This window comes from Paroedura picta, chromosome 10 (genome assembly GCF_049243985.1).
Source record: "Paroedura picta isolate Pp20150507F chromosome 10, Ppicta_v3.0, whole genome shotgun sequence".
NCBI lineage: Eukaryota > Metazoa > Chordata > Lepidosauria > Squamata > Gekkonidae > Paroedura > Paroedura picta.
Genome location: NC_135378.1, coordinates 48,898,373 through 48,925,607, shown reverse-complemented (window position 1 = coordinate 48,925,607; position 27,235 = coordinate 48,898,373). Strand labels below are relative to the sequence as shown.

Below are 27,235 nucleotides of genomic sequence, written 5' to 3'. Positions count from 1 at the left end.
TTTATCAAAATTTACTAGCCCATAAGGCATAAACCTAAAAATTCAGGATTAAAAAAAAAAAACTAGAAACAGTTTATCACATATGCAACATAGTTATGACGTAGGCTGCTCAGAAACAGGCTTAGTCTTCCAGTATCAGAAAAGGATGACTATTTCAGCATCCATTTTCCCAAAGATTTCTCTTTCTGCTTCGTATCATAAAAGATATTGAGTCAAGTTCTGCCATTTGGCAGTTACAAGAACGTTGGTCTGGCAGTATTTGGATAAAACGACCCTTCAGGCGAGCTGTATGGGAGTGCGCTGCAATCACGTCTCCTCTGGTTTCTCCTCGAGTCTCATAAACCTTTCGCCTCTCGCTTCGCAGGGCAAAACGAAGGTGACGCTTCCTCTAGTCCCAACAAAAGCTGGCCGCATAAGCAGCATAGCAAGCAGCCCGAAACGGAGCCGCAACTCAACCCATTCACTCCAGTGGCTTGAGGAAAGGCGCAGTAGTGCGGGGACTGCACTGACGGCCCAGCACGGGCAGGGCACAGAAGCACTGGGGAACCCTCCGTCGCCCTCTGAGCGGAATCGGACGAGGCTTGGCCAAGCAACCAAGCAACGCTCCACGGGGAAAGCGCCAAACGGGCTTGTGTTTAAGGCGCGGCCAGGTGAGGCTCCCAGTTCCCAGGTAAGGCAGTGCCCAATCCGGGCACCTGCCAGAGCTGCTCCTGCACCCCCCCCCTCGCCGCGACTGCCGCAGTTGCTTCGCCCCCTGCCTCCGAGCAAGCCGGCCACGCCGGAGCCCCCGCGGCCGCCCCCCCCCCCGCCCGGCGCCTTCTCCTGCCCAGTCCCTCCGAGCTTCCCCGCTCCCGCCCCCGCTCGGCAGCATCCCGCCCGGGGCACCCGAACCCCTCCTCTGCCTCCGATTGGCGGCCGCCCTCGCGGCGGCTATTCGGATTGGCCGCGCGCCGGTGACAATCAGAGGGGAGCGCGGGGGTGGCAGGCGCGAGGTTGTGCCGCTGCCGCTGCCGCGCGTCCTTCTCCAGCTGCTCTCGGAGCTGCCAAGGGGGTCACCGCACGGGCAGGCGCGATGGTGAGCGCGAGGGCCACGGCGGAGAGGGCCCCGCGGGCGGGGGTCTGGCGGCTCCGGGTGGCGGGTGGGGAGCAGAAGAAGATGCCGGCGGGGAGGATGCGCGCCGAGGCGGGGGTGGCCTTGGCGGGGGGCGGCGGAGGGCTCCGGGAGGGGGCAGGGGTGGCCAACCCGCGGGAAAGAAAGCGCCCCCGCGAGCCTCGTCGCTCCCCCCCCCCGGCCCCGCGACCCACCTGGAGCAGGTGAGGCGGCGGGCAGCCCCATCCTGGCCTTGCCGCGACCCACCGGCGGGCGCCTCTCTCTTTCTCTCTCGGCAGTACGGCTTCGTCAATCACGCCCTGGAGCTGCTGGTCATCCGCAATTACGGCCCCGAGGTCTGGGAGGACATCAAGTAAGTCGCCCGTCGGGGGCACCGGGGGGGGGGGCTGTGACGCAGCGGCCGCCGGTTTCCCCGGCCCGGAGGGCGCCGGAGCCAATGCCGCCCCCGGCCTCCTTCCCCACCAAGTTGCCAAGCGCGGCGGCGGCGCGTTCCCCGCTCGTGGGAAACGAGGAGGCCCTGCTGGAGCTGGCCTGCTGGTGGGAAAGCGGGACGTCCCCGGAGAGGCGACCCGGGCCAGGGCTGCTTCCTGGAAGAGAGAGCAGGAGGTTGGACTCCCCCTCCCTCCCCGAAAGCCCAGGCCTGTTGCCTCCGCTCCCCAGACAGTAAGGGCCGTGGGTTTTCGCTGGTGCTTTCGGGCAATAATGCCTGGTCTGAGAATGGAGTGGATGCCCCTTCTTGTCAGTGTCAAAATGATCAGGGTTTAGTGGTACCCTCAAGGCACCGGACCGGCTTCTTTCTTCCCCCACAGCCTTCTTTCTTCTAAAGGTGCAACTGGCCTTCAAGGGGCTGCAAGAGGCTTGCTTGTTGTGGCTTAAGCAGGATAACAGTGCGATTCTAAATAGAGTAATGCTTTTCTAAACCAGTGGCTTTAGAAAGGTGTAATGCTATTTAGGGTTGTACTGTAACACATCTACCCTCCTAACAAAACATAGGGCAGAAACACCATGAAGGTGGGTTTATATTGTACCATACACGTACAATAACAGACATGGACTCTCTGTGTTAATTATGATCAGCGCTACTTGGTTATTATGTTTAGAACCCAAACAACAGATTACCATTCCAGCATCACCCAAAAGCATACTTAAAACCATGGGGGAAATAAACCTATTAACATAACTTGCTAAGTTAAAGAGGGGTAATATTTTTGGGTAATGCCTTTGGCAATTTTGTTTATTTATGTACTTCATTTATACTCATATTCCTCCCCGATATGCAACTTCATCATATGTGTAAGTCCTTCTTACTTTTTATGTACTGTGTTAGCCTAGTGTATCACTTCTGTTCTCTGTGCTTTACGTGTTTTTGGCAGTATAGTTTTAAAATCAGTAATATAATGTGTGCATTGTGTAGAAGGCTGCCTAGAAAAGTAGGAAGTGTTTAAAGCCTCCTTGAACATGGTCTGGCTAGTAGAATGCACTTGGTAACTATGTTGTACAAAGTCCCTGCAGAAGAAGCATTTGGGTTTTTCAGCAAACTATACATTTCTGAATTGAAGTTCTAACATTCATGCTTTTCCCTGATGGGAATCATAATGGTGATGAATTTGCATCACCTGTTGCTTTAGTGTCCAAATAGGATTTAAATGATCCCAGAGATAGCTTTCTGTGACATAAGGGGTGATAGTTTTACCGCAAGCTTTCTGATTAATTATTAATGGCTTTTTAAAAATGGGGATTGTTGTTTTTATGTGGGGTTTTACTGTGTAACTCGCAACAAGATGGCATGCCATGAATGGCGGGAAACAAATCTAATAAATAATATCCATTGTTCCTCTTAATATTTGTGAAACAGCCCTGGGGTGGAGAGTGTCCTGGCTATCCGAGTTGGAATAGGGCCAATCATGGTGTGGTCTGATTGGCCGTACACCTACAGCTCCCACCCTCCCTTCCTGGATGCTCCCACTTTGCTCTCAAATGCTGCAGGAGCCAGCATGTGAGACAGAGTCACAGAGAGCCCTGTCAAACCGTAAACCAGCCCTGAATACCTGCTATGACTCCTGCTGCGAGGGGGAGAGGGAGAGGGAGAGGGAGAGGGAGAGGGAGGGAGGGAGAGAGAGAGGGAGAGGGAGGGAGGGAGGGAGAGAGAGAGAGAGAGAGAGAGAGAGAGAGAGAGAGAGAGAGAGAGAGAACGAACTGCCCAAAGGAGCCCTCAAAGGAGCCCTCATTCCCTGCTACAAACAGCCCTGATAACCTCCTAAGGCTCCTGCTGCACGGGGGGGGGGGGAGATCTGTGCCTGTTGGTGTCCCCTGAGTTCTAGCACCCATTGTATTCCTGGTTGCAATGGGCTTTCTTGCTGGCAAATAATAAGGCCAGAAATGTAGTAATATTTGTCTTCTTGGCCTTCAGCTTTAACTCTGGTAAGCCCAGACATTAGTACCTGCAAATTGGGAGGGAAACAAAACTAATCCTAGATTTTGCACAACTGGCAGACGTGTTCTCAAGAATTCTCCCTTTATTTTCTGTGTTCCCAAGGTTTTCTATCACATGTTTTCTATGTTGTTGTCTTCCGTAATAAATCTATGGAATTTGGCGCCTGCCAAATCATCATGAAGATAGCAATCCTTATTTAAAGAGGTGGAATTCAGTGTTCACTGTCATGCACACAAACTCATTATCATGCACAGGTTAAGATCTGTAATTTTGAATTTTTCCTGGATGCTATTGAAAGTACAAAACTCACTTCTCCGAGCAGCTAAGAAAGAAAGCAGAGCATGTATAATTTAATAATGATACTTGCGTACTGATAACTTTGTGCCAGAACTCTGAATAATTTCTCTTTGTAGTCAAACTCAAACATACACAAACTCCACACCATGCCAGCTACAACCATCTTTGACCAATGGCTAGAATGGAAATCAAAATGTAATGGAAAGTAGCTTAATTCTTGAATGCCCAGAGATGAGAAACAACTACTTACTTTCTTTCAAGGTAGCGGGCACCGAATAGCCCTAAATGATGCTTTCATAATTTTCATTATCTAGTTATTTATTTAGATATTTATGCCTCATTTTTTCTTACAACATCATTTTACCCTCACAACACCCCTGTGAGGGTAGGCTAACAGAGAGTGACTAGCCAAAATTATCCACCAAATTTCCATGGAGGAGGGGATTGGCATGTGGGTCTCCAGATCCTTGTCTGACACTATAACCTGTACTCCTTGCTGGCATTGGGCCTTTCCTATTGGTTTTCCTCTGTCAACAGGGAAAGAGGTTCAAAAGAACAGCTGATCATCTCAAGAGGTGTGACTGATTCTGAAGCATTGTTCTATTGTTATTGTTGTTTATCACAAATATTCATTTTCTTATAATAATTTCAGTTTTATCCAGATAGTCTAGAGTTTGAAATTATAATATGCCTTTCTGTTTATTTATTTATTTTAATTTATTTTCTTGAATATTTATACCACCTTCCCATAAGGCTCTGGGCACTTTACATAAAACGTCGAGGGCAAATATCACAAACACAGCACAAACACATCAACAGCAATCACAACAGTGTTACAAAAATTAACAGAACATTACAACAGATTCATTTGAACAACAACTTTAACAAGAACCCTTAGGAGGTCAGTTTGGTTCAGGTCATAGGGAGTGGTTTCTGTGGGGGAGGGGGATCAACGGATGTTGTTGGGTCAGTCAGCCTCAACCAAATGCTTGGTGGAGAAGCTCCCTTTTGTAGGCCTTGTGGAGTTTTAGGAGTTCAGACAGGGCCCTGATCTCTTCAGAGAGCTCGTTCTACTATTCTTACATGATTTAAATAACACGACTCCTGCAGTTGGGCCGACTCCATGGTTGTGGAATGTTTGTTTCCATAAATGGTGAAATCTCTAAAGATGTCTGAGGGTGCTTTAGCATATTTTCCTGAAATATATTAAGGACATGACTGTGAAATCTCTTCCTTTTGTTTTGCTTACCAACAAGTCATCAGTTCAATGCCACATTTGCCATTTTATCCTAATCAAATAATTTTCCTCCCTGAAAGTACTGACTATATGTAATGGACAAAGGACTCACTCTGAAGAGATTAATCTTCCATTTACCCCTGAAAGCTTTTTTCCATAACAGATAGAATTGTTCTGTTGTTAAGGAAAATTAGTATATCTTAAGTCTCTTCATATATGGCAATTCATTTCTTATTGAAATAACCAGCAGGGTACAACTTATACTGCTCATTTCTATGTGAAATGTATTGACCATGCCCTGAAAGTGCCATGGCAAGACAAAAGCCTAGGCTAGCGGAGATCCAGAGAATGAATAGCGGATAGGAGAATGATGCTCTAGAAATGGCAGAATAACTTATCTCCTAACAAATGTGACAAATAGGGAAAAGTGGATATCATATATTATTTGACAAGGCAGACAGTAGCCATGTTTGTAGTATCCATACCCCCTACAGATTTATTTGGTTCCATATTCTTCAGTGATCTCATCTCCCAACAACTGGGAGTTTTAGTCACATTCTCTCTCCCTTAAGGATATCTACCACATCAGTGAATGAGATGGACTAAAAAGGACTGAAAAAAACAAGACAAGATGGAACTTCCAACACTTGAACTCTAGCTTAATTATTAAATTAGCATCAGGGAAACACAATTGGATATGACCCATATATCTGAAAACTAGAAGGTAAACTTATTAAGGTAGTCTCAGGATGGACCTGCTTCCTATATGGATTCACTAGGGCAGAGTCTGCACTTACTTTGTTTATTCCATTGTCAATCCTGTTGAATTCAGATCGCTTTGAACTGGGATCTTCCTCTCTCCCCCCCCCCATTTGAAACAGGAAAGTCTTTTGCACGTGGTTAGGGTAGTTCAGAAGGGGGGGGGGAGCCAAGCCTCTTTCTTTCTTTTCTTGAAGGGTGGGGGGAGAGGAGCCAAACAGGGAGCCTCTTTCTTTTCTTGGAGGGGAGGGGGAGAAGATCGAAAAAGGCAGAGAAGGGAGAAAAAATGCAGGACCAACAGAAGTTGAGAGAAATTAGGGGCTTCTCCTTTAAGGCAAATTCGTCACATGACCACCTGTGGCCAATCACGGGTCTTCTACCATGGAGGAGAGCCCCGATTCAAAACAATGCGATTTTATAATATATTCAGGATTAAAAGCACTCTATCACGCAATAAAGTTAGGGTCATTCCAGATCAATCCTTCTTGCTGCAGAAGGAAATTTTAAATCACCACAAATCAAAATGGAAATCGCATTCTGTGTAGAGGGCAGGGACTGAATCGACCTGGGATTGGAATAAAAGCTCCGTGCAGTTTACACCCAGGTCTTTACTACTCTACCGCAGCAGAATAATTTTTGCAACTATTCCCATAGAAAGTTATTTTACAAATGATGTATGCAAACATGATCTAACTGTACCTGTCACTAGCTTACTTTACCAATTTTTGTGGTTTTGTATTGATTAAAAATTGTGCTGCTCTCTGATGGGAAATAAAGTATAATCAATTTGGTTTTGTTGAAAGGTTTATAGCAATACAAATTGAATAGGATTTTCTTTGTTCTCCCTAAGCAAGCAAAGGAGCTTTATAATGGGATTTGTCTAATAGAATCTGTCTTTTTGCATCTTTTTAGTGTATTTAGAATATATTCATATGCCCACCTTTATTCTAAGAAATCAGAACAATCGTTTCCAAATGATTTTGTAAGCAAGAATTTTAACAATTAGCAACATTTTAGTCCATCATAAGCTTGTGAAGTAGAGCCCACTTCTAGTCCATGAAAGCTTATGCTGCAATACAATATTGTTAGTCTTTCAGATGCTGTGATATCTCTTATCCATTAATATAGAGTACCTCTCTCCCTCTGTACTTCTCTCTTTCAGGGTCAGGATACATATAGGCCAGGTACCACATATACCCTTCTTGTCAGTTAAAATCTCTAGAGTGCCACACCCATATAACTTCTCAGGTCCTCTGTCTCACTTTCAGAGACATCAGCAAATGCTACTCCTATTTTAATAAGAGGCTATCATTTCACAGAGTTATTGGGGATAGAGGCTCAAGCTGTTCTAGTCACAAGCTACCACCATTTCCGTAATATCCTACTATATAGAGAGAGAGTGAGAGAGAAAGGGAAATTGATTATGCATGTGTATTTCCTTCCCCAAGACACAAAGCCCACAGAGTTAAACAAAACAGCAAGTTAGCTTTTGTTTGTAGTTTGAACATAACACTGAAGAAATTAATGTAATGGTAACAGTGTTTCTTTCCCCTTGAACTTTTGAACTATTTCCCTATTCCAGTATCTTGGATCTCTTGGTACAAATTGACTTTTTTAGTCACTTAGCTTTCAGCTGATCTTGGCCTCAGCTGAATGGATACTGATTCCACACCAGTGGTGCCACTGTGGGCCGCTGGTAGTGCATTGCTGTGGAGCAGCATGCCGAGCCGCTTCCCATGTCTCCATGGGGAACCGATTTTGACAGCGGACCCTGCCCACCTTGGATTTGTGTCTCCACATTGTAACTGGGGCAGAAAGATTCTGCCCTGGGGGTGGGGGTGGCGGGGGAGTTATTGGCATGAAGGTGGGATTCTGTAACAAAAGGATCCCACCTTTGTGCAAGTAACCAAATGCCCCATTCAGTTCCGTGAAGTGTCACAGAGCTGAATGGGGCATCTTTTGTCCCTGCCAGGACACCATAGGTGGGAAGGAGCTGGGTCTGGAAAGTCTGGCTTTCCCCCATCCACACGGGCCTGGCCCAGCATGGCCACTGATGATGTCTGCAAGGGAAAAGAGAATGCAGAAATATCCATGTTCCCTTCCCTCAGGACAATAGAGGGCCGGGAGAGGGCCAGGCCGGTGCTGATGTCATGTGGATGCAGAGATTAGCCCTGCATCCATATGAGTGCCAGCCTGCCATTTTCTGTCAGTGCTGAATCAGTTTCAATCACACATTTTTTCCTTCTCAACTTCCTAGCCACCAACTTCCTACAGTTCTCTTAACTGCCATTTTCCAATTCTTCTTTATATCAACTCCTACTGGTTGCTCTTAGAGAGAGGCAGAATCTAACCTGTCCCTTACAGATACTGCGACATTCCTGTTTGTTTTTGAAATGTAAATGTTATTTTTTTTCATATTAATTCCAAGTTATTATGATGACTTGGTATTAACTTGCATGGTTTGAATCTTGTTTCCCAAAAGCCTGTGCAAATTTTGGGGTTAATGAGACTTCATCAAAAGATATGCACCTTTTAGTTAGAATGCAGTTTTTGCAAAGGAACTGTGACTGTTTTATGTAATGGTTCTGTTACAGTACCCCACTTTCAAATTTTACTGAGATCCCACTGGATAAAATGTACCATGTCTGTAGACTGTATTACTTTTTTACAAAATAAAATTAAGTGTCCTTTCCAAATAGCATTATTTCAACTGATACTTCTTGTATAAAGAATAACTGTGTATTTGGAAACTTAATGAACAGTTTTCATATGAGATACTCTTAAGTGTAGATGGAGAAGATTATACCCTTTTGAAGACACTCACCCACAGTCTAAAGAACTGGCAAAAATAGCCATGCATTCTAAATTCTATAAATAGATGTATTTACTTTACACAGAAAGTCAGTTCCCTGGACCGATTCCCATTTTGCTTAATTTTGTTATCATGCTAGCTTTTCCCACTAACCAAATGTTTACTGCTGACTCTTTTGAAATGGGATGAGCAACACCCCCCCCCCCGCTTGTCATGCACTTGTGGCCTGTATTTGTCCTACCAATGAAGCAATCAGATAAGCAGAACAGGAACATTATTATATTAAAGAAAAGCAATATCACTGTTCCATGATATGTTATATTTAAGTACTAACTTTGACTAGAAGATCATCTTGATCTGTTCAACTACTAGAAGGTATTTTTATCCTCAACTAAAGCTTAATTTGATGCCAGCTGTTTTGGGAAAGGCTGATTTACTAAAACCATATATGCTGCCCAGTTCTGATTCTGCGATCCAGGGGAAATTTATTATCTCTTTCCCTAGTTTCTTTTCCTTTCTCTTTTTAAAAAATGACCTATTCTTATGTCAGTTAGGAATAAATTTCTCCTTCAAATGTTGTTGGTCAAAGAAAACAGATCTAGTCTTCCAAATGCATGTCTTTTTAAAAAAAATAATAAGTATCACAAAGTAACATCTCAATTGGTAGCCAATGCCTCAGCAGCCCATGCTGTTTGTTCAATCCTGTATCATCAATCATTTGTATGCATGTTATGATGAAAGCTGGTCAAATGCTTTGCTTCCTTTCCCTCCACCTTTACTTCCTTTGGCTGATGGAAAAAGACTTGAACTTAAACTGAAATAGTATGCAAATAAAATAATTTTGGCAAGTGGACCTTATGCCTGGGTAATAAAAAGTTGTCTATAACATTTTCCGCTGTAACACATTATTACTGATATTACTGACCTCTTTGGCTCCTGGTAATTTCACTAGCCTTCTTGTGTAGAGTAGCCCATGGCTTTGACTGTGACATCTGTCACATTGAATTTTGGCTGCGTACGCAATTTCAGTATTTAGTTTAGTTGCTAATATAATCCTGTCATTATGATGGGTGGAATGTGGGGGAGAATTGTATACCACAAGGACTAAAAAGAAATACAGTGAATGTACATAATGTTCTCTGCTCTGAGCTATCCCTATCAGTGGTGGCTGAGTCACCTGCTCCCAAGGATGTCAGTGGTGGAGATCAGGTGTTCAGCCCAGTAAGATTCAAGTTTAATTATATATCTAATCCATTTATAAGCCCAACTTTCTCCCAGATAACTGGGATGCAAGGTGAGTAGAATCATGCATGTACAAAGAGATGAAAAACTTTGCATCCCCTCAACTTCTGAACAAAATGGAATGATGTTGGACTCATGTTTCTCAGATTTTTTTCACAGGAGCTATAAGTGAATCAGGACAACAGTGGGCATCAGCCATGTAGTGAGGTGTGAACATAGATGGACACTTGCTACCTTATTTAGGTTTCTTTTCTTGTCCTGTCTATCCTTGTAACTATGTAAAACAAATGGACAGTTTTAGACAAATAGAAGAGACATACAAATGATAGAATACTCATTTAATATCTAATAGAATAAAAATTGAGGTTTTAAACATTTCTTAGAATTCATTGTTTAAATGTTGATGATTCCTGACTTCAGCATAGTTGAAGTTTTTAAATAGTTTATTTCTCAGCAGCCCCTCTAAATTAAGTAGGACTCATCCAGTTTTAAAGAACCTAGATTTAAAGAACCAATTTAAAGAACCTAGGTTTTATACTTCTTAAATCAAACACGTTTTCAGAACAAATAGATTTTCAGTTATGGCAATAGAATGTTTTGAAAAGCATACATATCTGAGTCAAATCATCTATTTTCAAAATGGATTTATGATGGTATCCATTAAGAACCTTAGGGCGGCTTTAAAACAATAGTGGCAAAAGGCCCAGCTGAAACAATAACTGCTGTGCAGAAACAGCCTTGAAAAATATTTTTAATGGAATATATTTTATGTGTTAAATGTGGTACACGTAATACACGTATACGATGTAGCTTCTAGCCATAGTTAATTGTTCATGATAGTGTGGTCTATAGCATGCTCCAAGACACCTGAATACACATTGTGTTTGAAGATTTGTAGCACTTTCTTTTCCCACATGTAGATTGTATCCATTCTCTTTTGCAATTGCTCTCCTGAGAGCATTCTTATCAATGAGATCTTCCTCTTGAAATGAAAAATTTATTGTAAAGGATGTCACAGCAAATAGGTAATACATTATTCAGATCGGATGTCAGTGTTATATGTTGCAAGATTTAACATCTAATATTAATAACTCTTGTCCTGACTGTGATTGATGCTGAATGGCAGGAAGTTGTCATAACTAGCATATTAATGTTCATTTTAACACATTTTAATATAAAGGGTAGTATATAAACAAAGAATTGTTTATACATCACTTTTTACTACCTGAAGGAGTCTTAAAGCAGCTTACAATTTCCTTCCCTTCCTCTCCTCACAACAGACACCCTGTAAGTGGAGCTGAGAAAGCTCTGATAGAACTGCTCAGTGAGAACCACTCTAGTAGGACTGTGACTAGCCTAAGGTCCCTCAGAGGCTACATGTGGAGAAGTGGGAAATCAAACCTGGCTCTCAAGATTACAGACTGCCTCTCTTAACCACTACACCAAAGACCAGCAGAAACTCAGATTGGCTTGATTTATCAGTTGGAAATGTTAGTTCAACCCCTCAGTAAACTTATCAAGATGCCAAACTTCACTGTCGACAGTTGTTTATAACATTTGTAAATCCTAAAAATCTGATATTGAGATAACCTACATGGGACATTATTCTATTGACCTTAAGAGTTCTTAATTCCTGTTCTTTGAAGTATTGGAGTAACAGTGCAATTTTAAACAGAGTTGAATTCATTGGGTTTAGAAGGATGTAACTATCAGGATTGCACTACTAATCATGTGTTGAAATCATTCTTATTGATTTTAGTGGGGCTTAACAATTACTATCATTTTCTGAATGGTCCCTATTTTGAACTAGTAATGCCTGACAGGCTGGCAAGCTGCTCCATCCCTTAGCTAAATAAGTCAGATTATTGTACTGAGCAGTCTTCAGTGTAAACCTCTGCAGGATTAGTTGTCATATCTGTGTGTATGGTTCTCACTGCAGCAACCCAAGATATGTCAGTGTGCCCTATCTCTTTTCCATTATTTTATAATTCAAAAAGAGGAGAAAGAAATCTATAAACAGAATATCTGGAGGGAGGTGGAGAAAATCAGATTTAATTGGAAGAAAAGAGACTGCAGTGGATATCAGGCAGATGAAAGGGATAATGCTTCAGTGGGAATGGCTTCCTAGTGAGCTGACATTTGACATACTGTCTTAGAAAGAAACAAGAGCATAATAACATATATATAAAGAAGGAAATCAAATCATACATGCAGAAAAAGAAATACAAAAACAATTTACCAATGCTCTCTCAGGACTCTATAAACAGAAGACTATTTCAGAAAATGGAATAAGAATATTTGAACGATATCCCGATCACAGAGTTTACACCAGAACATCAAACAATGCCAATCCAAGACATCTCTCAGACAGTAAAAAATATGAAAAAGACAAAGACAGGCTTACAGTAGGGTATTACATTTTGAGTCTTAATGGTACTATTATAAAAAGTTATGAGTGAGATACAAGAAGGAAAGACAAACCTCTGATGTGGCAAGAGGCATATATAGTATGAATATATACAGAAGGCAGTGATGCAATGCTACCACAGTCATACAGACCTCTCTTTACTGCATGTAGATTACATTTTTGCCACAATAATGGCAAAAAAGATTAAGAAAACAAATGCTAAATTTAATATATGTTGCTTAAATAGGATTCGTACTAAAGAGGCATATGAAAGATAAAGTTAGATTTATAATAGATGCAATTTATTGATATGGAAAAATATTAGGATGCAGACAAACCATTTGATAATCTAACATGGCCTTTTTTACTGAATGTACTTCAGCCTGGAATTCTGCAACTGGATGCAAAGTATATACTTGAACCTATGAGCTAAGATTTTAAGAAATGGAAAACTGACAGAGGCAATTTTGATCGAAAAGTGAACATGCTGTCCCTTGTCACCTCTATTATTTATTCCAGTGATAAGAACCTTAGCTATAAGTATTAGAGAAGACACAAGGATCAAATGAATAAAATTGGATGATATAGAATTTAAAATGAAAAGTTATACAGACATCATGGTTTATCAGTTTTGAATCCACAAAAATTGTTATGGTATGCAATGGAACATATTGAAGAATTTGGATCCCTTTCAGGTTATAAAATTAACAGGATTCTTAACACAAGAAGAAGATATTACAAAGAGTATAGAGTGCACAGCAGCCACAGATTCTATTTACAATCAGGATAAATGTGACTGGACAAACTAATATTTTCATAAATAATTATGAGAAGACCTGGAAACTGATACAAGCTGATTTATCTGGATGGAGACAAACAAAGAAACAAACAAAAACTTGTGGCTGGGTAGAATCTCAACAATCAAAATGAATGTATTGCCAAAATTATTTTTTAAATTTCAAATGCTACCTATACAAATAGAAGAAAGCATAACAGAGTGGCAAAGACAGATAATAAGTTTTAAAATATCTAGGGTATGAAAAAGACTGTATGAAAAATAATAATACACTGATTTTGTGTCATCACATTTTATAAAATATGAATGTGTAAATCACTCAGTAGAATGTTCTGTCCAAATAGCCTAATGAGTGTGTTTTAAATGGCCAAGGATGCTGGGTGCATTTGACAATTCGTTAAAAGCAAGCCATGGTACGATGGGGGAAATTAGCCTATTCCAGCATTTGAGACAATATGGAGAAGTAAATTGTGGTAAGGGGAAGGCAGTTTCATAATGTTTATTCTCCTCTGCCATTTCTTTGCAACCTTATAGCTTGCATGAAATACTCTGCAAGAAACTGAATGTTTTCTAAAAAGAAATAAGTGCCTTGTGCCTTACAATGTAGGACTACCGATTTCCTATACATTCATCTAATCATCACATCCTGTTTTGATAAAAGAATGAAGCAGACAGCATTTTTAGAACTGTTTTACTTGGAACCAGTTTTCAAAGACATCCTCCTGTGTATAGGTGTGAAAAAAACCTTTCTGCTGTACTGCCACCAACTTTATGAGAAACCAACTAGAGTTGCAGATGAAAATAATTCAAGGACTGCTGCCTCAGGCTGGATTCCAATCACCATATTAAGAATAACAATACATTTCCTGGTATTAATACTTCCATAGTTAGAGGCTAGAATTTCCCTAAAGATTTAAATACATTGTCAAAGTTGTCTTGAAATACTAGAATATTATAAGGCAGCTCCAAATAGGTAGCAACGATGAACCCCTGAAGGAGTCTTATACTGAATCAGAGATCAAGGTCAGTATTGTCCTCTCTTCATCTGTCTATCAAGCTATTTACTACTGAACCTGGTAACATAAAGGTCATGACATCAGTTAGATTTGTGTCCCTTGATGCCAAGGTCTGGGAACATCAGGGTCCAATCTGAGGGCCTGCTTCTCAGCAAATAATTCTGACCAAAGCGTCCTCTCACAATATTGTGTTATATCACTGTTAATTTTCCTTGTTTAATGTGTACTGAATGGAATTAGAGGAATTTGGCTAGGTCATGTCCAAGCAAGGGGTGGAACGCTGGTCTGTTGACCACTAACTAATGGATACTAATTTGGACACTAAACATATAGTGAGACAGAATAAGACTGCTACATCAGGTCCTCCCCCCCCCCACCTACACATATTAAATCTGTCTACACAGGCAAATGCATTTGCAAACAGATCATATGTAGGAGCTGTCCAGTCAACAGAAAGTATATTTTTAGGTTGCGGCAGCATCTGCCCCTATAATCCTGTTCCCCACACTGAAGAACTGAAAAATACTTTCTCCAAGTTCTAAAATGTCTATCCTAACTGCAATAATGTATTAACAACTATAGCACATGTTCTAAATTAGCCAAATTTGCAATCTAGTAAACAAATCTTATTGTAAACTGTGGGAATAGTACGATGTTTTCAAGAGTAATTTTCCAGACATGGTGCCTTGTCCAATTTCTAGCATGCAGAGAATTTTAAAACAAAAATATCTTTTCCCATGGAAAGTTAACAAGCAGAAGGAAAGTGGTAGGCGGGATTTGGTATCTGAACTCATTCTATGATCCTCCCTGTATTTAAGCAGGAAACTAGTTTTCTGACCATTCTGTGCTAATTAGGAAATGTTGCCAGAAATACCATGTATATAGGGTTGGGCTGGCCATTTGAAAGATCAAAAAAAGGTTTGGTCAACTGATCAGCCTGGCTAATATTGGTCAAATATTTGTAAAATATTTATATTGTTAGAATATAAAAAAAGAAGTAATCCTTCACATTATGCTAATTATTAAAGCAAATGAGTTGAATGACAGTGATTTATTGAGTTACTGAATGGGTCTTCTGTTTGGCTTTTATTCAGGTATGCCAGGGTCATGCTTCCCCAGTTGCCTAGAATTCCTGGTTTCCTTTCCCTGAGCACTTCTTAAGCAGGGACGCTGCCCCCATGGGGTTCGAGCTGTTGCCTCCACACTGTCTGACTCCACACTGCTGCTGCGCTGCCCGAGCTGCTGCCTCAGTGCTGCTTGAACCACCATTGCGCTGCTGCTGCCACCAAAGGCGGCAACTTGTGTGGCGCTGCAGCGGGTTGGGTGGTGCAGAGGCAGCAGCTCAGACGGTGTGACGGCAGCTCAGACAGCTCTGGCACCATGGCGACAGTTCCCCTGGTTAAGTGTTCTGGGAAGGAAGGGAAAGCAGGAATCCTAGGTGATTGGGAAAGAGAATGGCTGAGTGGCATGCAGTCGACCAGCAAGATGGGAGGAAAAGAGAGGAGCAGAATGGACAGGGGTCTGACAATTGAGAAGAGGAAGGGAATGAGGCACTTACTAAAAAAAAAAAACACTATAGAGAATCTTAATGAAGGTTGAACTGACAGGAGTGGGAATCTACCCCCCTTGCAGGACAGGACATGGAGGGGGGAGGGCAGGAGTGAGGCAGGACAAAGCTGCTGTGACTATCGCCCACTACTCACTAGTGGTTCACACATTTTAGTGTGGTAAATCCGCTTTCCTGGATTTACCACATTGCGAGTTAAAAATGGTGAAATTGCCAACTGGGCAGACTCTGAATGTAGGTGATGTTATGTCAAAAGGCCCGAATATGTTGCCAACATTCAGGGGCTGTCCAGCTACATTTTGCACATGTGGAAATGCCCCAAGTAATGCAACTGAAAGGAATAGCAGCAAAAACAATGCTGGGTGTGCAAATATTTTTCTCTTTCAAGGGGAAAGAGGAGCTGCATGAACTCTGGCCAGGTCCTCAACAAGTATTTTTTCTCTGCTGGCTAATCTTCTGCCTAGCCCCATGCCCAACGCTCAGGTTAAGAGCTGAAAGACAGGAGCCCTTTGGTGCTTGCCTTGGCTTACAGTGCTCAGCATGCCCAGGACTTACATACCTGGGTGCATAAAGGGGAGCCAATCAATGAGATGTTTCTCAGCTGCTGTGCTGTGACAACAGCATAACAAAAATAAGACACTTCTGTGTCAACTAGGAACTGTTTATTTTCAGTTATCAGAAGGATCTGGGGGAAATGTAGGCAGTGCAAATAAATTCCAAAAATACCAGTCTGTTTCTATTTCTGTCCATGCTCCTCTTTGCATAAAACATCAAAATGGCCATAACCAAAAGAAATCTGTTATTTTGTTGACTCAAAAGTGCTACAAAGATAATGCAAACTTCTTGATAATGGGATAACAATTTAATGTTGAACCCACCTGCAGAAACATCTTCTTTTAAATCACATAACATTTCCTGAACATGCAAAGTTAAGCTGTAGCTAAAGAGGTTCAAGCAGCTCTCCAGAAGAGGAAGCAAAAGCAGCTTGCCAAAGACCAGAAGTGATATTTAGGATTAAACTACCAAGACTTTCTGCTTTCCTGCAAAAAATCAGCACTAAACATAAAGTTGAAGTTGGGTGCAGATAACTCAGTTCCAACTTGATTGGCCCTCCCTAGGGGTGTGCCACCAATAGGGAGAGAGCACTCTGCCAATGAGGACAATCAGTTCACCGGCTCTCCCTGGCATTGTGCTGCCAATAGGGAGAGAGCACTCTGCCAGTGAGGGCCAATCAGTTCAAATTGCATGCAGACAATGCACTGCTAATTGATTGGCCCTCCCTGGTGATGTGCTGCCAAAAGGGAGAGAGCACTCTTCCAATGTGGGCCAATCAGTTCACAGTTTGAACTGTTTGGTCCTCATTGGCAGTGTGTTTTCTCCCTATTTGTGGCATACCCCCAGGGAGGACCAATCAAGTAGGGAATGAGTTATATGCATACAACTTCAATTTTATAATGTTTAGTGATAGTGACAATGATTGCAAACATGCTAAATCTAGGCCATTGGGGGTGAAAATCAAACAAGGAATTCAGGACTTCTACTGTTAGAATATCTCCTGCATTCATACTTCATATCACGTGTTACAGTATAGTCCACAGAAAGGTGATTTTTTATTTTTAAATATGTCGTCTTCAGCCAATGTTCAAGAAGGAAATATGTAGTAGTCTCTTGTTATACTTTCTCTACAGGGAGGAAAAGATCAAACACATGTTCAATAGGAATCTTTTGAGTAACTATGTTTATTTTTAACTCCATAGTTACAGTAGCTGTTTGGCCTTATTTTCTCCACAGTACATCTGGATGTTACTTAGAATACAAACCCTGAGGATGATATTCTTCTTGTTAATGAAATGTAAACACATGAAGAAGCATTTAGGACTATGCCTTTCAATTTACAGCAAAGAGGCACAATTAATGTCAGGTGTACCAGCCAGTTAAGATCTGCCTGATGCCATGGGCTTTGTTTTCTCAAGATTCTGAGGACAACATAGTCCTGTACCTGGAACAGCGTGTTCCTCGCTCCTTGTATCATTTTTTGGGCCTTATATGACTCTTTTGCTTCCCAATCCACATGAATAGGTTGTTAGACACTCCTTCAAATATCATACAAGAGTATAAGAAGGACGATCTGATAATTAAACCAAACAGAGACAAACAGACCTATCCAATGGCAATACAATAAATATATTAATAAAAGAAAGAAAAGTGCCCTTTTTTTGTAGTTTTCCTTATTACTTTATTCTGTAGGACTTCTATCAAAATGGAATCCAGGTAATACCCGTTTTCAGTGAGATTCTTTCATCAGTGACAAGTCCTCTGAGTCTTCAGTATATTTATTTTATAAGTATTGAGAATTTAAACCTTATATATCATAATAAGAGCCTCTTGTGGCGCAGAGTGGTAAGGCAGCCATCTGAAAGCTTTGCCCATGAGGCTGGGAGTTCAATCCCAGCAGCCGGCTCAAGGTTGACTCAGCCTTCCATCCTTCCGAGGTCGGTAAAATGAGTACCCAGCTTGCTGGGGGTAAACGGTAATGACTGGGGAAGGCACTGGCAAACCACCCCGTATTGAGTCTGCCATGAAAACGCTAGTGGGCGTCACCCTAAGGGTCAGACATGATCTGGTGCTTGCACAGGGGATACCTTTACCTTTTAATATAATATTGGCCACAGGCTCACATAGGCATGGGGATACCGGTCTGTATTGACACTACAAAAAAGGACACTTTTCTTTCTTTTGTGAATATATTTATTGTATTGCCATTGGATAGGTCTGTTTCTCTCTGTTTTGTTAGACACTCCTTGACAAAAAACATTTCATTACTGTGCTAGGAGTTGAGACATGAGAGCCAGGCTGCATCAAAAGCCAGATCACAGAAAAACTGTTCCAAGACAGTACCAATGTAGAGCACAGAAAGGGGTCATGGAAAGTGGAATGGATTTCAATCTTTCACTGGAAAAATTGACTGAAGGTCATACAAAGTAACGTGATTAGGTGTTGGGAATTAGGACAGCAGCATGAAGATGCCATGGGGAGCAGAGCTGCACAGAAGGAACTAAGGGATTTGAGGAGGAATTTACTGAGGCTGAAACTGGCAGAATTTGGATAGGAAAAGGGTGCAGGTGAAAGATCTATAAAGAAGGCTTTATTGGGGAGACATGTTTTAGTGAAAGCTGGAGAGCTGGAGAGATTAAAATGTGGAGACAAGGAGGATGACTACTTCCTTGGTGAGGGAGAGGCAGTATCAGAAGGAGGCAGCAAATGGGAAACACAGAGAGTGGGAAAAACATTGTGCAAATTAAAGATTGAAGACAGTATTCCTTGGATAGAGTCAAGAGAGCAAGGAAGGGCTCCAGTAAAGAAACTACAATGTTAACAGATCACGGGAAATGCTAAGAGCATGTGGCTTTCTGCAGCAACTGTTTGTTTCACCTACTGGATTAATAATGGAGGGCAATGTAGTTAAGAGGAGCAGCTGGGACAAGAGCAAGTGGGAGTGCATTTACAACTTTTCCTCACTGAAGGACAAAGTAGATGTGATGGCCTCCCCAGTTCCAACCTGGGGGTGCTGTTGCTATTTTAAGTCCCTACCCTGTGCGCCTTTTCAAGTCCCCAAACACTGTCAGTAGCATTCTGGTTCTTGAAAAGGTGTGGGAGAGGACCCACAAATACCTCATCTTGTAGACCTGATTGGGATCAAACTGTTGTAGTGTTTATCAATGACTAGCATTAGGCTTTCAATAGCAATGGCAATCCTGGTTTGTGTTAATATTTTTGGTGGCATCAAGAGAAGTTACATGAACACTTAAAGTTGCCTTCTACTGAGTCATGCCTCGGGTTCATTGAGGTCAGCATTGTCAACTTTGATGTGTTTCTTCACCTAGGTTGGGGGGACTCTATGCTGTATGTGCCTCCTTAGAGTCCTTAGAGTCCAATGTAGCCCTAAACTTACTTAGAAGCAAACCCCACTGAGTCCTTCCTTAGTCCGCATGTTTAAGATTGCTGCCTTAATTAGGTTGGCAGCTTAGTCTGGGAAACAAAAACAATCTTTAGTCTGAGGATTTTTTGGAGCAATTATTTTTGATGTATGCCATCTAATAACGGATGGTTGCCTGACACAAGAGAATTCCTTGGTACTCAAGTTCTACCATTTATGAATTTGAGAAATCTATTATGAGATTTAGTAAGTTTCCTAGCCAAAGGGGAAGCATTTCTGGAGCATGATTTGACATTTCTCTTTGGAAATTTCCTAGTTACTGTCATATTTTTCTCTATCACAAATGTTTGCACCAAAAAGGGATGGCTGTTCGTGCCATAGTACTTACGTTTTGTTTTACCTGGCAAAAGCAACAATAGAGGCAGATGTGGAGCATGCAAAGATATCTAGTGTAACTATTAACTGTACATTTTAAACATTTGCACTTCCAACAACAGATACAAGAATGGACAAAATAGGATGAATTCTGATCAGAGTAAATATGCCTGAAATAATTTTTATGATCAGCAAAGGTATTTTTCTTAACTCAGCACTATTGTTCCAGGGAAATTGTATTTTCCAAGCACTGACTGTTCAAGCCTCTTTTTTTTTTTTTTTGCTAGGAAAAATACAGTTAGTCCACACCCCACACATACCCCACATATTTTCCATACCTGCTAGGAATGAGATGACTTCCAAATACATCTCCATATTCTGCCCTCACAGCCTCTTGTCCAGAGTAGTATTGGACAAAGTATTTGGAAGGACTAGTATCTGGAAGACCCGGGTTTGGAATCCTCACTTGTGCCGTGGAAGCTTGCTGAGTGATTCTGGGTCAAGATAAAATGGAGGATAAAAGAATGATGTAAGCCATTTTGGGTCCCAATTGAGGATGAAGGTGGGGTATAAATACATTAAACAAACAATGATTGGCGTGTATTATATATTATAAACTATAGTATTATCTGTTCAACATTTAATTTTGTATTTTCTTTTCAGGAAGGAGGCACAACTGGATGAAGAAGGGCAGTTCCTAGTCAGAATAATTTATGATGATTCAAAAACATATGATTTGGTTGCTGCTGCAAGCAAAGTCCTTAGTAAGTAAACTGTTTGTTCCTTCATTGCAGAAGTCACTTGTTAGAAATTAAAGATCAGACAGTAAAGGCCAATTCTTTTCTTGATTTACAGTGGTTAGTGAATTAAGATGTAGAAAGCAACACATTTATGTTGTGAAGGCAGGTATTTAAGTCTCTCCCGGCAGGCATATTCTGTGGCGGAAGCCTGGGAATATTGAGGCCAGCCAAAGTTAAGCACGATTCTTTTCTGCTGAGATCACTGGGATATAGAACCACATTTTTGGGTGGATTGGCCAAAGCAATAAAGATAGGTTTTAAAATGTGTGAACAATGTTGGTGCTGTACAAATAGGTCCCTTTTTACATATTAAGCAAAACAACACTGGAAAATCTTGGAAGGCACAGGATGGGCTTTAGAAGACTTCCTGCACTATTCAGCCTCAATCGCTGGTATAGCTCTTTTATCATGCTTATGAAAGTAGAAAACGCAAATATGAAGTTTATTACACAATACAGTTTTATGCACATTTACTTAGAAGTAAGTTCCAGTTGTTGAATGTGGCTTGTTTCCAGGCATGTGTGCATTGGCCTGCACTCTTTGTTTATTATACAACCACTTATAAAATTTTGTTATTTTGAGAACCGATTGACTGGGGGGGGGGAGGAATCACGGTTGGTACAGAGTTTGTTGCCCTTTGTTTTTAAAGTGCTAAATGACTAAAATATTCTGTTGATAGAAAAATTCTGTTGATAGAAAAATTACATCATTATGATGTAACATGATGTAAAATTGTGCAATCAAATATGCATCACTTACACAGAAAATAAATCTGTGTAAATCTTAAGTTTGGGGAGCTTGGAGGTTGGACAATAGGCTCTTCTTCTATATCACCCATTATGCACAAAGTGGAAAGTCCGCATTCGGGGTGGAATGGCGCTGGCTAAAATCACCAATTATGCATGCTGCAGGCGGCAACCGGGCGCAGAGTCAACGTATGCCACCAAAAAAGTCGCGTTAGCAAGGTGCGGAAGAAAGTGGAGCTTCCTGGGACCAGGGCGCAACCAGAAGCGGCTCCGGAGTAGCTGCATGCATAGTCGGATACTCTGGGTTTTGCCGCTGTTGCGTTCCATCCCGTGCATAAGCGGTTTGCTTAGCTTCTTCCTCCTCCAAATTCTCCATGCCGCCATTTCAGCGGCCGTACATAATAGGCCTATGTGAACCACTGGAGGGATAGGGGAACTGTGGGTCAATAACAGAAAGTATTGTATAATCTTCTATAGCTGCCTTTATCAAATTTTTACCATTTAGAACCTCACTGAAACATTCCTCAGTCTTTGAGAAACCCCAGAAGTGATGTGATTGTGCAGATTATGGTTGGGAAAGCATAGCTGTGTACATGCCCACCCGGGGCCCCTTTCCTTCCCACTCCCTACAGGTCCATCACTGGCCATTTTGGGGATGGAGGTTGACATGACCATATATAGTCATAATATTTAATAAACATTTAACAATTTTTTTAAAACTATAAACATTAACTAACTCTCACCTATTTGGGAAACCCTTCCGGGGTTGTCAAGAAACCCCAGAGTTTCATGAAAACCTGGTTGAGAAAGCCTGTTCTATAGAGTGAGGGTGTGCAAAGTGCCTTGTGCAAAGTAATGGAATCTGTTGGACAGACAGTTTATTCAGAATTAATAATAGAGGTTAAACATTTTAAGTATTCATAACTAGTCTGACATCCCTAGGAGCTTTGGGGACAGGTCAAGTGGTGGGAATGATGTTGTGCCCAATGTTGACGTCACATCCAGGTAGGCCTGCCAACTCTGGGCTGGGAAATACCTGGAAATTATGGGGGTGGAGCCTGAGAAGAATAGGGTTTGGGGAGTGGAGGGGCTTCAGTGGGTTACAAGGCCACAGAGTCCTCCTTCCAAAGCAACCATTTTCTCCAGGTAAACTGATCTGTCACTTGGAGAACAGTTATAGTTTTAGGAGAACCCCAGCCACAACCTGGAGGTGGATCCAGGTGGATACCTGGACATAACAACAACATGTCATCCACTATTATAGGAACCCTCTGGTAATACAAGTAGTTTTAAAATCAGATTTATATTGGTATGCAGTGAAAAATCATTCCCACTCCCCAAATTTTTCCTGCAAGAAACCCAGAGAAAACTATTGTTGGGAGGGTCCAGTGGTGAGAGAATACCCTCCAAAGCAGTTGCATTGCAGGCAAAAATTGGGGCACAGTATTTGAGTATCTGGTCTAGGATTTTTTTTAAGATTGTGGGTGGAGAACCTATTATGTATGTGGCATTTTCCTTTTAGATAATGATTGTTAATATTGAAATAGTTATTTAAACTTAGAAGACTTTAAAGAGTCTGGATGATGAGCACCAATTCCAGGGCTTTTGGGGTGGTTGTTCTGATACTGTAGGATAGGCCATTAAAGTTGGACCCATCGCTTTCCTATCCATTTTTAGAAGAACACGTAAGGCAGTTTTATTCTGAAGGGATTTCTGTTGAAGAACATTGTATGTGAGGAAGTGTGCGTGCACACAAAAGCTCTTATACTTTGAATAAAACTCTTGTTAGTCTTAAAAGTGCCACTGGACTATAAATTTATTCTGTTGAAGAGCTGTTTGTTTATTATCCTTGAACAATGTGGCATGTGAACTTGAAGCCTTGTTTGTCTTGATTAGAAAGTATCATAATTTGCTGGCTCAGCACAGGAGAAAGGCCTGGGTGTTTTTGGATAGCCTAACTTTTTGTATGTTTCTGCATTTTTATGTAGACCTTAATGCTGGAGAAATCCTTCAGATGTTTGGAAAGATGTTTTTTGTATTTTGTCAAGAATCTGGTTATGACACAATCCTGCGTGTCTTGGGCTCAAATGTTAGAGAATTTTTGCAGGTGAGTAATCTACAGCAAATCTGGATAAGCAGTCTCACAGTAATTTTAATATGGAAGACTAATAAACCAATCCAGTGCACTGGGAGGAACCATGGCTTGGTGGGAGAGCATATGCATTAGTTATAGAAGGTCCCAGGTTCAAGTCTGCTTGAGACCTTGGAGAGATGCTGGCAGTCTGAGTAGACAATACTGACCTTTATGGACCTTGATAGTCTGATTCAGTAGCAGGCAGTTATATAATAATGTAATTCAGTAGTACAGTAAAGGTAAAGGTATCCCCTGTGCAAGCACCAGGTCATGTCTGACCCTTGGGGTGACGCCCTCCAGTGTTTTCATGGCAGACTCAATACCGGGTGGCCTTGCCAGTGCCTTCCCCAGTCATTACCGTTTACCCCCCCCACACACAACACACACACCCAGCAAGCTGGGTACTCATTTTACTGACCTCGGAAGGATGGAAGGCTGAGTCAACCTCGAGCCAGCTGCTGGAATCGAACTCCCAGCCTCATGGGCAAAGTTTTCAGACTGCATGTCTGCTGCCTTACCACTCTGCGCCACAAGAGGCCCTTAGTAGTACAGTACATATACACAAAAGTTTCCAATTTTGATCCCAGAATCTGAAATATGGCACATAAAAGACCAAGAAGAGCAGCTAGCAGTCAAACAAGACAGTATGGGCCTAGGTGGTCTGATTTACTATGAGGCCAGCTTCTTATGCTCATTTGATTGTCTTTACTGTTACCAAACAGAAGACTCTAATTATTATTGTTTTATAGCTTATAGCATGTTATCAGTTTATTTATTTATGATGTAAATGTGTTCAAAGGCTCTGAGCTGGCTGCAGTCCTCTGTTCTTGGGCTGTGTGAAAATATAAAAGGAGATGCAAAAGTTCCAATTCATGTAATCAGATTAATTTCTACAGTTGAATTGAATATACTTTTTAAAAAGGGGAGGATATGCAGGCCTTTACTTTTTCCAGTTTTAAAAACATGTTGGAAAGAGGTTTATCTAAAGGATATATGTTCCTCTCTTGAAGGTGCAACAAAAAGAACCAAGTATAATTAATCTTTTTAAAAGATGTAATTCTTCCTTTCTGCATAATGTGAAGCTATAAAAGTATTGTGTGTGTCACTACAAAGGAGCATGTGAAAGAAAGGCAGCTTGGAACTAAAATGCAATTGGAGAACTCCCAAGGGTGTTTTTATGTGAAAACCACCAAAAGAAAATCAATCAAACACAAAGTGGTGGTTAATCTAAGATACTTTAGGGAGTAGTTTTATTTCTTCACTCATATTTTAAAAATAGCACAGTATACTTTTTTTGCATTTCATAGTCCTTAAAATAGTTTCATGTGAAACAGGGCCATATACATGCCAAGCAGCCTTAAGTATTAAAGCTACACTTAGCTTAAACCCAGAGAGTAAAGAAATAAATTGGAAAATTTTAAAGAGGAGTTTACATCTTCAGAATAGCTTTCCCTCCAGGTTCAGTATAAACTCTGTGGTTCTGTAAAGGTGACAGAAAAATTGTTTCTGTCTGCATGCATACTTCCACTGCTTTTAGTAAGGATACACAGGAGAGATTTTGTGTCAGAAGGAACATATTTTCCCAGTTTTTTCTTTAATAACTGCTAATAAAACAAGCACTGTATTATTTCCATTGAATTTAAAACCACTGTAAGCCCTGTTTGTGTAATGAATATTGTTCTGCTTCTCAAGGGGAATATGCCTTGGTTGTTATTCTCCAGCCAGATTCTCCATTCTGGTTGATGCTAAACACACCTGAGGGCAATAGTTATAAGAAGCAAGAGGAAGGTTTAAATTCAGGATGGACTAAATTGAGCTGGCTATATGAGGGCTATATGGGAAACTACCCTGTAGGACTTTACCCCAACCCAGTAGTAAGTGATGATGAGGTGAAGGGCAGTAAATTGTTGTTTGCAGAGCGAGCTTGATGTTGCAGTTCAGAGCAGTAGGCTTCTAATCTGGAGAGCCAGGTTTGATTCCCCACTCTTCCTCCATGTGCAGCCAGATGGGTGACCTTGGGCTAGTCAATTTTGTTAGAGCTGTTCTCACAGAGTAGTTCTCTTAGAGCTCTCTCAGCCTCACCTACTTCACAGGGTGTTGTGGGGAGAGAAAGGGAAGGTGATTGTATGCTGCTTTGATGCTCCTTCAGGTAGTGAAAAGTGGGGTATAAAAGCCAACTCTTCTTCTTTCTTGTCTGGTTTCAGGCCTGATTATGGACAGCCTTTGTCTCTGTCATGGATTATCTGTACTAGGAGTTAAGCAAGGGAAGTGTGACTCTATTGATTCTCCTGGACTTCTCAGGAATGTTCAGTATCATAATGATCTCCTGGATTGCCTATTTGGGCTGGGTCTAGGAAGCATCATTTTCTGATGGTCCCTGTCCTATCTGGATGGTTAGTTTCATAAGGTAGTGCCAGGGTTTTGCTGCTCAGCCCCTTGGCCTGTGGGAGAGGGGCTGCAAACCTCCATCTTGTTCCCTATAGACATGAGGTCATCTGAAGATTTGGGTTGGGTTGTCACTAATATGTGGATGACATTCAGCTCGGTCTCATTCCTCTGGCCAATGCTAGATAGGCTGTAGAAATCCTGAACTAATGCACAGAGGCAATTTTGGAGTGGATTTGGGATAACAACCTGAAATGGAGACTGAGAAGGAGGGTATGGAAGGAGCAGAGGTTGAGGCAAAGGGGTAGATTGAAGAGATAGAGATGGGAAAGAGAAACAGCAAGTTATCAGTGACAACAATAGAGGAAAACATAAGAAAAGCTGGAAAATAGGACAAAATATAGAAGAAACTCAATTTGGGATGGAGGCCAAAGGCTTTGGATTAGCAGAGGTTTTGAAAGGGTCTCCTTGGAAGACAAGAGGAGACCATCCAAAGAAAGAAGACTCCCATTGGCTGTACTGATCTGTCAGAATGCTCTGGATTCCAAACAGCCTGCAAGATGGTGCTCTTCCACTAGGCTTTTGGTTGAGGCCGGGCCGAATACTGGGTGATAAGAGCAGGTCCTTCCCCATTCTTGAATGTTCTGTACTCTCTGGGAGGGGGCTTACCATCGCCTCCACTTTACATCTAGTTGCCACAGCCAGGAACAGATGACTGAAGATAGGGGCATAATATGGGATTATGTAATCACCATCTGTGTTGTTTTATCTGTTTTACATTTATAAATAAATAAATACATCCTGTGCATCCCAGAACCCTCACAATATATTTTTAATCTGTCATCTGGGTGGTCCTAATGAAGGCAGAAAGATCTGGTGTACATTTTGTAAATATAAAAATAAATTATAAAAAGTTATCTGAAGGAAAGGGACCATTTATCTACCATATATCTGCCCCTGCTGAAGTCACCCATTCAACATCTACCATTAAGACAGGTGTTGGTAATCCTCAGTGGCAGTGATATCTTTCTATTGTCCACCCCATCATGGATGTAGCCAAATACACTCATATGTTTTGAGTTATACCCAGAACATTTTGCCTTGTAGCCACATTACCATCTCTGTTGCTGTCTCAGACATTTGGCAGCTTCATTATGTGCCCTCCTAGTTTGTTACATTA

The 27,235-nt window shown here is 41.5% G+C and overlaps 1 protein-coding gene across 2 annotated transcripts in view; it reads left to right on the top strand.

Moving 5' to 3' along the window:
• Positions 1-532: 532 nt before the first annotated feature.
• GUCY1B1 (guanylate cyclase 1 soluble subunit beta 1) overlaps positions 533-27,235 on the top strand; it is a 48,871-nt gene continuing 22,168 nt past the window's right edge. Inside the window, exons 1-4 of one of the 2 annotated variants that reach the window (XM_077300033.1) lie at positions 533-650; positions 1,390-1,463; positions 20,654-20,754; positions 23,525-23,643. In XM_077300033.1, the coding sequence (XP_077156148.1) occupies positions 23,551-23,643 (93 nt within the window). In that variant the 5' untranslated portion in view covers positions 533-650; positions 1,390-1,463; positions 20,654-20,754; positions 23,525-23,550. Of the gene's footprint in view, positions 651-931; positions 1,076-1,389; positions 1,464-20,653; positions 20,755-23,524; positions 23,644-27,235 lie in introns of those variants that run through there. The other variant, XM_077300032.1, reaches the window with a different exon arrangement.